Source organism: Sarcophilus harrisii, chromosome 2 (assembly GCF_902635505.1).
Source record: "Sarcophilus harrisii chromosome 2, mSarHar1.11, whole genome shotgun sequence".
Classification (NCBI taxonomy): domain Eukaryota; kingdom Metazoa; phylum Chordata; class Mammalia; order Dasyuromorphia; family Dasyuridae; genus Sarcophilus; species Sarcophilus harrisii.
In genome coordinates this window covers 627,804,264-627,816,477 of record NC_045427.1, presented here as the reverse complement: position 1 = coordinate 627,816,477, position 12,214 = coordinate 627,804,264, and the positions used below count along the sequence as shown (strand labels likewise).

At 32.7% G+C, this 12,214-nt stretch overlaps 1 protein-coding gene across 5 annotated transcripts in view; it reads left to right on the top strand.

Moving 5' to 3' along the window:
• The window catches only part of WAPL (WAPL cohesin release factor), an 85,540-nt gene that overhangs the window by 61,025 nt on the left and 12,301 nt on the right, over positions 1–12,214 (top strand). For all 5 annotated transcript variants that reach the window (XR_004232566.1, XM_031956737.1, XM_031956735.1 and 2 more), the window contains 4 exons: positions 2,680–2,791; positions 4,473–4,700; positions 10,830–10,941; positions 11,510–11,607. Coding sequence is in view for 4 of the 5 variants with exons in the window: in XM_031956737.1 (XP_031812597.1) it covers positions 2,680–2,791; positions 4,473–4,700; positions 10,830–10,941; positions 11,510–11,607 (550 nt within the window). In the remaining variant the exon portion in view is untranslated. The remainder of the gene's footprint in view (positions 1–2,679; positions 2,792–4,472; positions 4,701–10,829; positions 10,942–11,509; positions 11,608–12,214) is intronic.

Here is a 12,214-nt window from a genome sequence, read left to right as displayed (position 1 = left end):
TTAACCTAACTATGAAGAACTATGGCAACCTATGAAAAAAAATAACCAAATTAACAAAACTTTAATTGTAAAATAGGAAGATAAATTGGGAGAAGGAATAGAAAAGTTCTTTATAAACCTTTAAGTGTTATACAAATACTATAATCAGACCTTATTTTTGGGATTTAAACAGCTAATTTTAGTTTATTTTTCAAAAAATAATTGAATTTTGGAATGTTAAATTTTTAAATAATCAATTTTCTAGACATTTTCTCAAAGCAAAACTAATGTTTGTCTTGATGTAGTTGAAAAATAGATCAGTTAATATTTCAGTTCTTAGATAAATGACTTAGATTAGATGTAATATTCACTGTGGTGGTTAAAAAGGGTAGCACATATAACTTTCTACATTGAAATATTGTCCACATAACACAATGATTCCATATTTTGAAATTTAAAACCCATTCATTTAAAACATTTCATTACTTATTCCAACACTCTGTGGGGGGGGGGGGGCGGGTTTACTGGGATAGTTGACTTTTTCTTTACTGCGAATTAAAAACATACAGAGCCCAATTTAGGCTTGTTATAAGTAGATTCTTGTGATTAGAACAGTCTCAAACTGAAAACGGTACTATCCCTTGGAGGTAGTTAGTTCCCTCTCACTGGAACTATTGAAGCAGACATAAAGGGAATTGTTGGTCAGGTTCTGCTTGTTTAAGACTGGATGGCTCGGGAGATTCTATATTTTATATTCACTTGCCTTAGCAGTTTTACCTCTAACTCACAATGGTAGAGACCAAAAGGCAGTCAGCCCACTGCTTTTTGTAACTTCACATTTCTACTCTAGCAATGCACAGTTTTCTGGGATCCACTTGGAAACAAACACAGAATGAACCTCACATTAGGTTCTGGAATTGATGAGGAAAGGAAGCCAGCATATTTAAGGATCTATTTTGACTTTTGGGCAATCAGAAGTTTGCCAGTAGAGAAACTTTGGCATGATTGATTTAAGGCCAGGATTGGACCCTAGGAAAGCCATATCTAATACTATAATCAGATCTAGTACTGAAAATCTTTGTTTCTGTAGTTAGCCTATCCAGTTAGGCAAATCAGTGGAATCTTGCTTGCATTGACATTAGTAAAATACTCCTTCCTGCTAAACTTTACCCTTATGTATACTAAATGTCTACCAATTCATAAGTTTAGAAAACAGCCAAAGTAAATTGAAATCATCTTAACTCATCAAACATTTTTATTAGTTTTGTTCTTATACCTGGATACAAATATATTTTAAATTTAACATAGCCATGTAAATTAGAAATTATAGTTTGCATATAATAAGCACTTATGCTGCCTTAATGCTTTTGTTCCTTCTCTCCTATTAAGAGCAGCTTCTTTTGATGTCCTGATGACAGGAATTAAACAGAAAATGATAAAGGGAAGGGAGATAGTAGTCAAGGATCACTCCCTAGCCCATTTTTCATACCTTCCTACCAGACAAAGAGCAAATCGTTTAACATGATAGTCTTCCTTGATTGACTTCTGAGTTAGCATGATTTTGCCTACTTTTTCCAATCTGTACAGAAACATAAAAATGTCCCCTCAATGTAGTTAAAATACAGATTTAAAGAAATTCTCTCCCCACTTTCCCTGAAGAAATGATTCCAGTTACAAGTAATGCAGTGTGTGTGTATAGCACAGAATGTTAGGTTTGTAATTAGGAAGAATTTTTACTCTGAGTTTATTCTAAGAAAAGGTCCTTTAACTAATACAATCATAAGAAAGTTTTAATATATAGATACTAAGATGCAAGATATAAAAAGGCTTCAGACAGCCAGCTTTATATGACCATAGTGTTAATTCTTTAATTTGGCACTGTTCTATTTCATTTAATTTGGTTATAACAGGTGAATCTATTGCTTGATTTTAGTTACTTTATGACCTAGTGTAGTCGATGCATATCAAGCCAGGAGGATATTTTGTTAACAGATCCATTAGACAGTAAAATTCAGATGAAGTAATCTCTTTTTTTTTATAATTACTTTTACTTTTAAGAGTTCAGTTCAGTAAATGGTAATGGTATCCAGATATCCATGCTGGCCATAAATAACTTCGGATTTAATGGGGATAGAGAAGGATCATCCTAATCTGAACAATAGGGAATAAATAGACTGATTTTACTGTAATGTTCTGGTAAGTGTAGCATAGTTCAAAAAAAAAATTCAGAAAAATAACACTTGAAAAGCACTTATGATCAGAACATAGAATTAGGCTTGGAAAGGGATCTCTTGGGAATGAGATTGGAGCATCCAAAATATATTTTGTGTTCATTCACATAAACACAGTGTACTACAGTGAAAAAATATTGCTGGGTTTGTAATGAGAGGCCCTGAGTCAAGTCCTGCTTTGCCAATTTTTTTCCCAATTATCTTCTATGGCCTTTGACGCATCACTTAAGCCCACTAGTTAGTTTCACTGAAATGTAGGCATTAGACTACAAGTTTTTCCTGCGTTTTTTAATATGTATTATTTACTGCAACTATATATAACTTCACCCATATACATAATGAACCCAGCACATACATTCAGTAAAGACTTACATTTTGTGCATTCAGAACATGGTTTTTGTTTTGTTTTTTAATATTCACTAAATCAGAAGTTAATACTGTTGGCTACACATAGATCATTTTTTTACAGTGTTATTAGCTTGGCCACTAAATGCGCCATGCCCGGTTTCCGAATGCACCTGAGAGCACATGGGATGGTAGCCATGGTTTTTAAAACACTGGATGATTCACAGCACCACCAGGTATGATGATTTTCTAGGGTCTTTAAAGGTTGTTTTTAACAATTTTTAAATTTTCACTTCTAAATTCTCTCTCTCTGGTAGTTCTCATGGAAACATTTATTTCTTGGAATTATATTTATTGTAATTATCTGATATTGAAAATATTGAGCTTGGTACTTATAATTTCAGTTCATCTGTATTAAAAAAAATTCGAGTAGTTGAAATGTTTTCTTAAGTAAGTATATTTTCCATTTTCTTTTTTTTCCCCTTATCTATATTTAATATGTAACGCTTAAATCTGAAAGCCCTGTACTATATTTCTCATGATTGGTAAGATATTCTGAGAAATTCCTTTTTTCTAATGCAATTAGATGCTAGTAGTAAAGAGAGAAGGTGGTCTGGGCTGTAGAGCCAAAAATAAGGCTAAAAGGAAGAGTACAAGGAGTAGTAGGATTAGGCCTAGGACATCCTTGATAGTATAGTATGGATGGAAGGGGATTTTTGTCTAGGTTGATACCTGAGGGATTGTTGGAACCTTTGCATCTTTCCAGTAATTACATTAAACAGCAAAACAATTCAGGGAAGATCAAGCAATAATGAGGTCTATAAGTAGACTGCTGTATTCATAAGACAAAATTAGGTGTTCGGGAATATGGCATAGTGGTTAGAGGGACAGTTTTGAAGCCAAAAAACTGGAGTTTGAATCTCACATCTCCATTGGCTATACTATCATGTTCGAATCACTTAACCTAATGTGTAGAATGAGATAATGTGACTTGGTAAACTATTAAACATTGTATGTCTATAATTTTTTTCATCTTTTCAAGTTTATTTTGAAATGAATAAACTTGTTTTATCAATGTGCTATAGTACAGAGGTGTTATAAGCTCAATGACATTGACATAATATTTCCTAATCACATTTTAATCTAATTGGAGCTGAATCTGGAGTTGCACTATATTTAGTAATTTCTGGTCCAGTGAATTTTAATCATAAATTTATGTTTATGCTTAAAAGATCTTAGCTACAAGAAAATAGCTACTGCTTCCTAATTTGTATAGGCATATGTTTATGTCTTAAGTAGTAAGTTTTAAAAAGTCAAGATTTGAAGAGTAAAGTTGCTGAAACAATGCTATATTTTCTTAATTTTTTCTTAGAATTGTAGCAAGCTCTTATAGCATCAAAGTAGTTCAAGTCTACACCAATAGATGCATATATTTTAGAACTAAAAGGTCCACAAATGTATGTCTATTAAGGGCAGAATTTCATTCTTAGGGATTGGCTATCCTTCCCCTCTGGTCATTAATGCATAGTGTAAATGGATCAATTAGGCTTAGTGAAGATCTTCTGAAACCATAAAACATGTTTATCAGATTGTGCTGGGTTTATAAGATCAATGACTTAGAATATGTTCTTTATTTTATATAACTGATCATATTTAAGTGTAATCCAAATGTGTTTATTTCAACCATTCAATAAATATGGTATGCTAGGAACTTGAACATCATTGCAATAAAAATTCTGATTACTGATTAAGTAAAATTAATCATTGTTATATGTAAATCAGTTTAGTCTTTCTCATATTTTCAGAATGTTGACTTCATAAAATTAGAACTTTTGGCTCATTTACCCAAAACGTGACATGTTACTTAAAACCTTTTTCTTTTTTTTTTTACTTTCTTTTTTGCTTTTGTTTTCAAAGAATTTGTCCCTTTGTACAGCAGCTCTTATGTATATACTAAGTAGAGATCGTTTGAACATGGATCTTGATAGAGCTAGTCTAGATCTTATGATTCGACTTCTAGAGCTGGAACAAGATGCTTCATCATCAAAGTTATTGAATGAAAAGGATATGAACAAAATTAAAGAAAAAATCCGGCGACTTTGTGAAACTGTACACAACAAACACCTTGATTTGGAAAACATTACGGTGGGTCTTTCTTAAACTTTATTTAAATTGATACCCCTGTATAGAGAAATGATGATTGTTCATGAAATTGAACTTTGCCCCCCATTATTTTTATAAAAAGAAATAACAAGTGGAAAGAGTCTAGGTACTGGGGGGGGGGGAGCAAGATAAGTGTTGTATTCTTGTTTATGCTGTTAGTTTTGTGATAATTGGTACCTGTATCATCAAAAGAATGGATTTAGCTAATAAGAATAGCTCGCTCATATTGTTAGAATGCTTTTCTTACTCCACCCCTTAATATTGTATTTAAATTAATCTCTCATTAAATAAAATTTTCATACCATAATATTTCTGAGGTACATAATACAAATAATTCTTAGGCTTTTGTTAAAATATGCTGTGTTCATTGCTTGTTACACATAAGTTACTCTGAATAAGTTGTTTTAAAATATATAATGGTCTGTCAAAGTCAGACTTTCAGAATATTTTGAAGTGTTAACATTGGTATGTTACAAATATGATGAATTATTACTAGTATTTACATGGTACTTTAAGATTTGCAGAATGCTTTTTAAATATTACCTCATTTTTTTCTTCTCACCACAGTCCTGGGAAGTAAGTACCATTATTGTTCCCTTTATATATTTTAAGGAACTGAGGCAAATATAGATATATAAAGTTGTTGACAGAATCACAAAATTAATATAGATGAGGCTATATTTGAACTCTGGTCTTCCTGACACCAGGACTAATTTTCTATTCACTCTACAATCCAGCTGATATCTGTAAAAACTTAAGAAACCTAAAGGAAAGTCACAATATAATATTGCTAAATTTTCTCACAATATGAAATGAGTTTGTAGCTGCTAAGTATTGAGATATGGCCCTCCTCTTTAGTCCCATTACATTGGTATAATTGATTTATTAGTAGTAGAAATTTCCTACATATTTCTGTGATTTATTTCAAATTATTTAACTTGGACAAAATTTTATTTTAGGAAATATTCGGGTTTTTTTCTTTTCCTTCACTTAGGAAAGATCAGGGGCTTTAAATATTGGTATAAATAGTGAGAAAATGTATAATTGAAATGAGCACTTACTATCATTTACTGGTGATTGCCAAAAAAGTTTAAATTAGTAAATGTAGAAATGAGCCCAAGTGGTATATTAATGGCTCTACATACCTTTGTTTAAAGGATTTATACTCTTGATTATTATATTAAAATTCTTGTGATATATTTTAAAGTGGTAGCTATACCTTATGTGTTTGTAATTTATGGTTCCTGTTTCCATGTCTTCCCTCCCTTCCCCCCTTTTTTCCTTTAAATTTAGACTTTCATTTATCAAGCTTTTTTTTTTTTTTTAACCTCTCCTTGCCCCCATTGGGGGAAAAAGACCCTTGTAAATAATTGTGTGGTCATAATAATGATAGAATAGCTAGCACTTAGAGTGCTTTAAGCTTTATTTTAAAAAATAAAATTTGTACAATCATTTGATCCTCAAAAGGTCATGTGAGGTAGGTGCTATTATTATCCCTATTTTACAGATGAGGATACTGAGGCTGAGAGTGGTTAAGTGACTTGCCTAGGGTAATTCCCACATTGACCACCTCCAAAAAATAATATGTCTCATTCTGCACCCTGAGTTCATCACCTCTTTGTGAAGAGGTGGGTAGCATGCTTCATCATCAGCCCTCTGGAATTTTGGTTGGTCATTGAGTTGATCAAAATTCTTGTCTTTTAACTTTTTCTTTATAGTGGTGTTGTTATAGTTTAAGTTGTTCTCCTAATTCTGCTTACTGTGCTCTCATCAGTTCATATGAGTCTTCCCAGGTTTCTTTAAAACCTCCCCTTCATTTTTAATGGCATAATAATAATCATTACATTCATATTTTTATTCAGCTATTGCACAATTGTTAGGTATTCATTTAGTAGCCTACTCTTTGCTCCTACCAAAAAAAATCTATTATGCTTATTTTGTACATATAATCCTTTTCCTCTTTCTTTGATATTTTTTGGGGGAGGGGCCTAGAGACCTATTGCATAGGTATGCAGTTAGGTAACTCTGGAGTTATAGTTGCAAATTCATATTCCCTTTTTTTGTAGAATAGAAATCCCATTTCTTATATTTATTTTTTCTCCTAAATTACTATATTGATGATCCATACTATATCTCCCATAAGGCCCCTCACTTGACAGTTTAAAAAACCCACCTTGATCTGCTGAATGCCTTGCTGTTTTGTTTGGTAGAGCAACCTGTAACATAGACTTCATAGTGAGAAAGGAAAACCATAATATTGAGCGTTTACCTTTACTGAACCCCCTTGTATTCTTTATTACCATTGTATTTTAAGGCTGTGTGATAAGCCCATTGGTTGCTACCTTCTCAGCTTTTTGTTTCAACATGGATATTTAACAGTTCCTGTATATTGGGGCCTGCTCTATAAGCACTCCATTGATATATGCTCAGAAATCTTTAGAATTAAAAGATAAAAAGACCTCAAAGGACAATTCAACTCAGACCAAATTAGTGTTGGTGATTTCCCTAGGCCTAAGGGTTTGGAAGCTATTGTGTCAGGGCAGATGGTATAACTTAGTGGTCTTCTATCTTATTGGGAGACTGTAAATAATGACCCCCATTACAATCATCCATGTCTCTGTTTTCAAAAAATATATCTACCTAACTCTCCATAGGTGTGGAAATGCACCCTTCTGCTTTTGATTATTGCATCCCAACCAGTCTGGATAAAGTTTGGCATGGTCCCAAATTGGTTGGGGTTGGCATTTTTGTAGCTTTTAAGTCAACCTTTTGCCTTGTTTCTTGATGTTCTGGATTCCTTCCAGTTTAATGCTGTTCTTAAAATGTGATGCCCAAGGCATCCAAAAAAATGAGTCTCTTACCTTACTCCAAGACACTATGGCATTTCTTAAGATTGCATTACTTTCTTGGCTGTAATATCCCATTGTTGACATATTCAGCGCCTAGCTCACTAAAATCCTCAGATCTTTTTCAAATGGAGTACTGCCCTACCATGCTTCTCTCTCTTTCTCTCTCTCTCTCTCTCTCTTTTTTAATAACTGTGACAATGATTTATTAAAACACTTTATATTTATTTCAACTGAAATTTGGTTCCATATACTAGCTTGTTTCAGGGTATCTTAGAATCCTCGCCTTCTCATGTCTTTCTCACTTATTAAGCCCAGTAGTCTGTTACACAAAGTGATGAAATAAGAGCTTTGCACTAGATTTTTTTGTTGTTGTTGAATTGCTTGCTAAAACTTTTGGCAAGTTTTTTGTACCTCTTTTGTGTACAGACAAAACAAAAAACTGAAAAATAAAATGTTAAAGTATGCTGTAATCAGCATTCAGAATCGTCTTTTCCTTTTCTGGAGTTGGGTAGTATACTTTATCATTAGTTATTTGTAGTTGATTACTATACAATATTGCTGTTACTGTATATACTGTTCCCTTTGGTCTTATCACTTCACTTTGTATCACTTCATCTGAGTCTTGCCAGATTTTTCTGAAAGCATTCATTTATAGCACAATGGCATTCTTTCATAATCAGATAGTACAGCTTGTTCAGTCATTTTCCAATTAATAGGCATCTTCTCAATTTCTTGTTCTTTGCCCCCACAAAAAGAGCTGTGATAAAATATTTTTGTACACATAGACCCTCTCCCTTTTTAAATAATGATATTGTTGGGTCAAAGAGTATGTACATTTTCGTTGCACTTTTGGCATAGTTCCAACTTGATCTCTAGAATGGTTGGATCTGTTTATAACCACCACCAAGTGTTCCAAATTCTTCACATCCCTTTCAACATTTTGTCATTAGCCAATGAGGTGGTATTTCAGAGTTGATTAATTTTCATTTCTTTAATCAATAGTGGTTTAGAATATTTTTCATATGATTACACATGGCTTTTGTTTTCTATCTAGAAACTCCCTTTTCATATTCTTTAGCCATTTATCAATTAGTAATCTTGTAAATTTAACTCAATTCTGTTTTCTTTATCAGAGAAGTTTACTGTATAGTTCCCCCTTCCCTCCCTATTTTTCTTATAATCTTGACTTGTATTGGTTTTGTTTGTGCACAAACCTTTTCACTTAACTTAATAATCAGAATTACTCTTTTATATCTAGTAATGCTCTTTCTCTTGTTTGGTTATAAACTATCCTGTGCTTTCTTTTTATGGCTAACTCATGTAATCCACTCTGTTATATGCTTTCATTTGGGGGTGAGTTCATATCATATTCACAGTTATGATTACTATTTCACTCCAGCCTACTTTTTCCTTTTTGTTAATTCTTTTTCTCCTCTAATCCTGTCTCTTTCAAGTGTTTTGCTTCTGGCCATTGTCTCACCCAAATCCACCTTCCATTCTATCAGCCCTTCTCTTGTCCTTTTCCCTCCCTACTTCTATACTCACTTTGAGCCATTTCCAGTGAGAATAAGGTTCATATTGGCGACCATACTCCCATCTTTCACAACAATTTGCCCCACTTTATCATCCTCTTTCCCAGTGCTTCTCTTGCTCATCCTTTTATTTTTGGGAAATATCTTCCTATCACACTCATACCTGTGCCCTCTGTTAATGTAAATTACACCTGACTCCCCTAATAATGAAAAAGAAATTAACAAATATTATCTTCCCATGTGAATTGTTAAGCATAATCTTATTGAATCCCTTATTTTTTTTAATGCTTCTTTAGAACTCTTACATTTGAAAGCCCCATTTTCTATTCAACTCTGGTCTTCTTATCAGTAATGCTTTGAAAGGCCTCTTTTACATTAAATGTCTTTTTTTTTTCCCTTCTAAAAGATTAGAATCAGTTCTTGTAGGTAGACTACTTACTCCATTGCCTTCCAGAATATCTCATTGTAAGCCTCTGATTCTAAATTGGACTCTAGCTTCACAGTGGTTTTTCTCCTTGATGTGGGAGTTCTGGAGTTGTTTGTACTAGAAGTTTTTATTTTAATCTCGAGATGTGGTAAGTGAATTCCATGTCTGTTTTACCCTCTGTTTCTGGGATATTAATTAGGATAGTTTTCTTTGATAATTTCTTGAAAATTAATGTATAGCCTCTACATTTGATCATGGCTTTCAGGTTGTCCAATATTTATTAAATTCTCTTTCTGTACATTTTCCAGATCATCTGTTTTTCCAGTGAGATTTACATTTCCTTCAAATTTGTTTTCTTTTGATTTTGTTTTATTGTTTCTTACTGTCTTGTGGAATTATTAGCATTGGCAATTCTAGTTGTTAAAGAATTGTTTGTTGAACTTTTGTACTTTTCTATTTAGTTGATTCTTTTTAAGAACTTCTCTTCACTGAATGTTTGTACATCTTTTTTTATTTGGCCAATTCTTTTTAAGGAAATCTCAGTGGATTTTTTGCCTTTCTTATCATTTGACCTTATTCTGTTTTTTTTTTTAAGATGCTATTTTCTTCCATATATTTTTATGCCTCCTTTATGAAGCTGTTTGTTCTTTTCTTGTATTGCTCTCCTTTCCCCGTCTCTTTCCTAATCTTTCCTTCACTTCCCGTTTTTATTAAGCTCTTCTAGGAATTACTTTTGTCCTTCAGACTAGTTTGTTCCCATTTTTGAGACTTTGCATGTAGCCCTTTTAACATTGTCTTTTCCTGAACTTGGGTTTTGCTTTCTCTCACAACTCACAACAAGTCAGGTTCTTTTTGTACTTTTTTTTCTGACATTTTTCAACTTATTTCTTGAGATATTTAATTAAGAAAGGGAGAAAGGGTCCCCTGTAATCTTCTGACTAGTTGTCCAGCTTCATTACCTTCTGTGAGCAGACAGCTACAAATCAACTTTTCAGCAACAGATAAAGTTTATTTTTACAAAAAGGGAGAAAAAGAGATAAAATGTGCATGAGGAAAAACTTTTTTTTTTGGTAACTTGTAAGTAATGAATACAAATGAGTTTTCACACAGAATTGGTTGTATTTTTCATTTTCTTTCATTAAACCTTTTCTTCCCTTATCATTCATTCTGTTTAACATTAGTAGTATTTTGTGTCATTTCATGCAAATGTTATCTTGCATTTATTTTAGTCTGTATCAGTAATAATTATATATGAAAATTGTTGCTAAAATACTGTGCATTAATAATAAATTCTAACTTTCAGACAGGACATTTAGCAATGGAGACATTATTGTCGCTTACTTCAAAGCGAGCAGGAGACTGGTTTAAAGAAGAGTTGCGTCTTTTGGGTGGTCTTGATCATATTGTAGATAAAGGTATGGTAGACATAAATTTTATGTAACATTTAAAATCTTAATTAGGACCAACCTACAGAGGAATGTGTTATCACTTTGACTTTGAAAAAATTAGGCTTTTTTTTTTTTTTTTAAACAAACTAAATTATTTAATTTATGTTGTATTTTGGAAAGCTAAGTTACTACATCATTTACCAGTAGTTTTGGTGATTTTGATCTCATAATCAGCAGAAAATAACACATTTTCATCACGTTGAAATAAGAAAACATAAGTGAATATAGTTTATACACGTTTCATCTATGTTCCTGCAAGCAAAATCTGTGATGGGCTGAATTGGGAGTATAACTCTTAAAATATCCCTCCCAAGACAGTTTTAGTAGTACATTATGAAATTTGTTTAAAACAGGTTGCTTTTAGACCTACAGATGAATTTAATGTCTGACCTAGCAAAGTAATTATATAAGTTGATCTCACAGATAAGTCTTTGGGTGATATTAGTGAAATGCCAGTGTTATTAGTAATATGAACATGACTTAAATGTATTAGATTTAGAAGTCTGTATTTTCATTTCCTCCTGTTTTTTCATAGTAAAAGAATGTGTGGATCATTTAAGTAGTGATGAAGATGAAGAGAAACTGGTAGCTTCGTTATGGGGAGCAGAAAGATGTTTACGGGTTTTAGAGAGTGTAAGTATAAGGGGGACAATATATTAATATTAATAATAATAATCTTTGTGTGAATTGATCAAAGAAGTTTGCCACATAATTTTATTTTTATTTCCAAAAATTTATTCAGTAATTAATAGGCAGTGCATTATTAATTGAACGTTTAACTATGTTTTGTTGTGGCCTAAAATTCCAAGTCCTTATAATTTTCTTTTAAAAACCATCAGGCTTGGGAACAGGTAGGTGGCTCAGTGAATAGAGCGCCAGCCTTGAAGTTGAGAAGACCCGAGTTCAAATCCGGTCTCAGACACTTAACACTTCCTGGCAGTGTGATCCTGGCGCGCGTCACCTAACCCAATTGCTTCAGCAAAAATACTAAACAAACAAAAACTATCAGGCCTGATTACTACCAATATCAGAATAGTAGAAAGGTAAAGGATTGAGGGTATGGTATGGTACAATAACCTAAATATAAAGCCCCACTGCAAATCCTGGTCATTTCCAACCAGTTACTTTTCTTCAGGCTTCAATTTTCTCTTATAAACTAGGATATTAAGTCTCATATTAAATATGATGTGGGAAGAATGGAGTCGGAATTCAAGCAGGCACCCAGGCTTGCCATTTACCA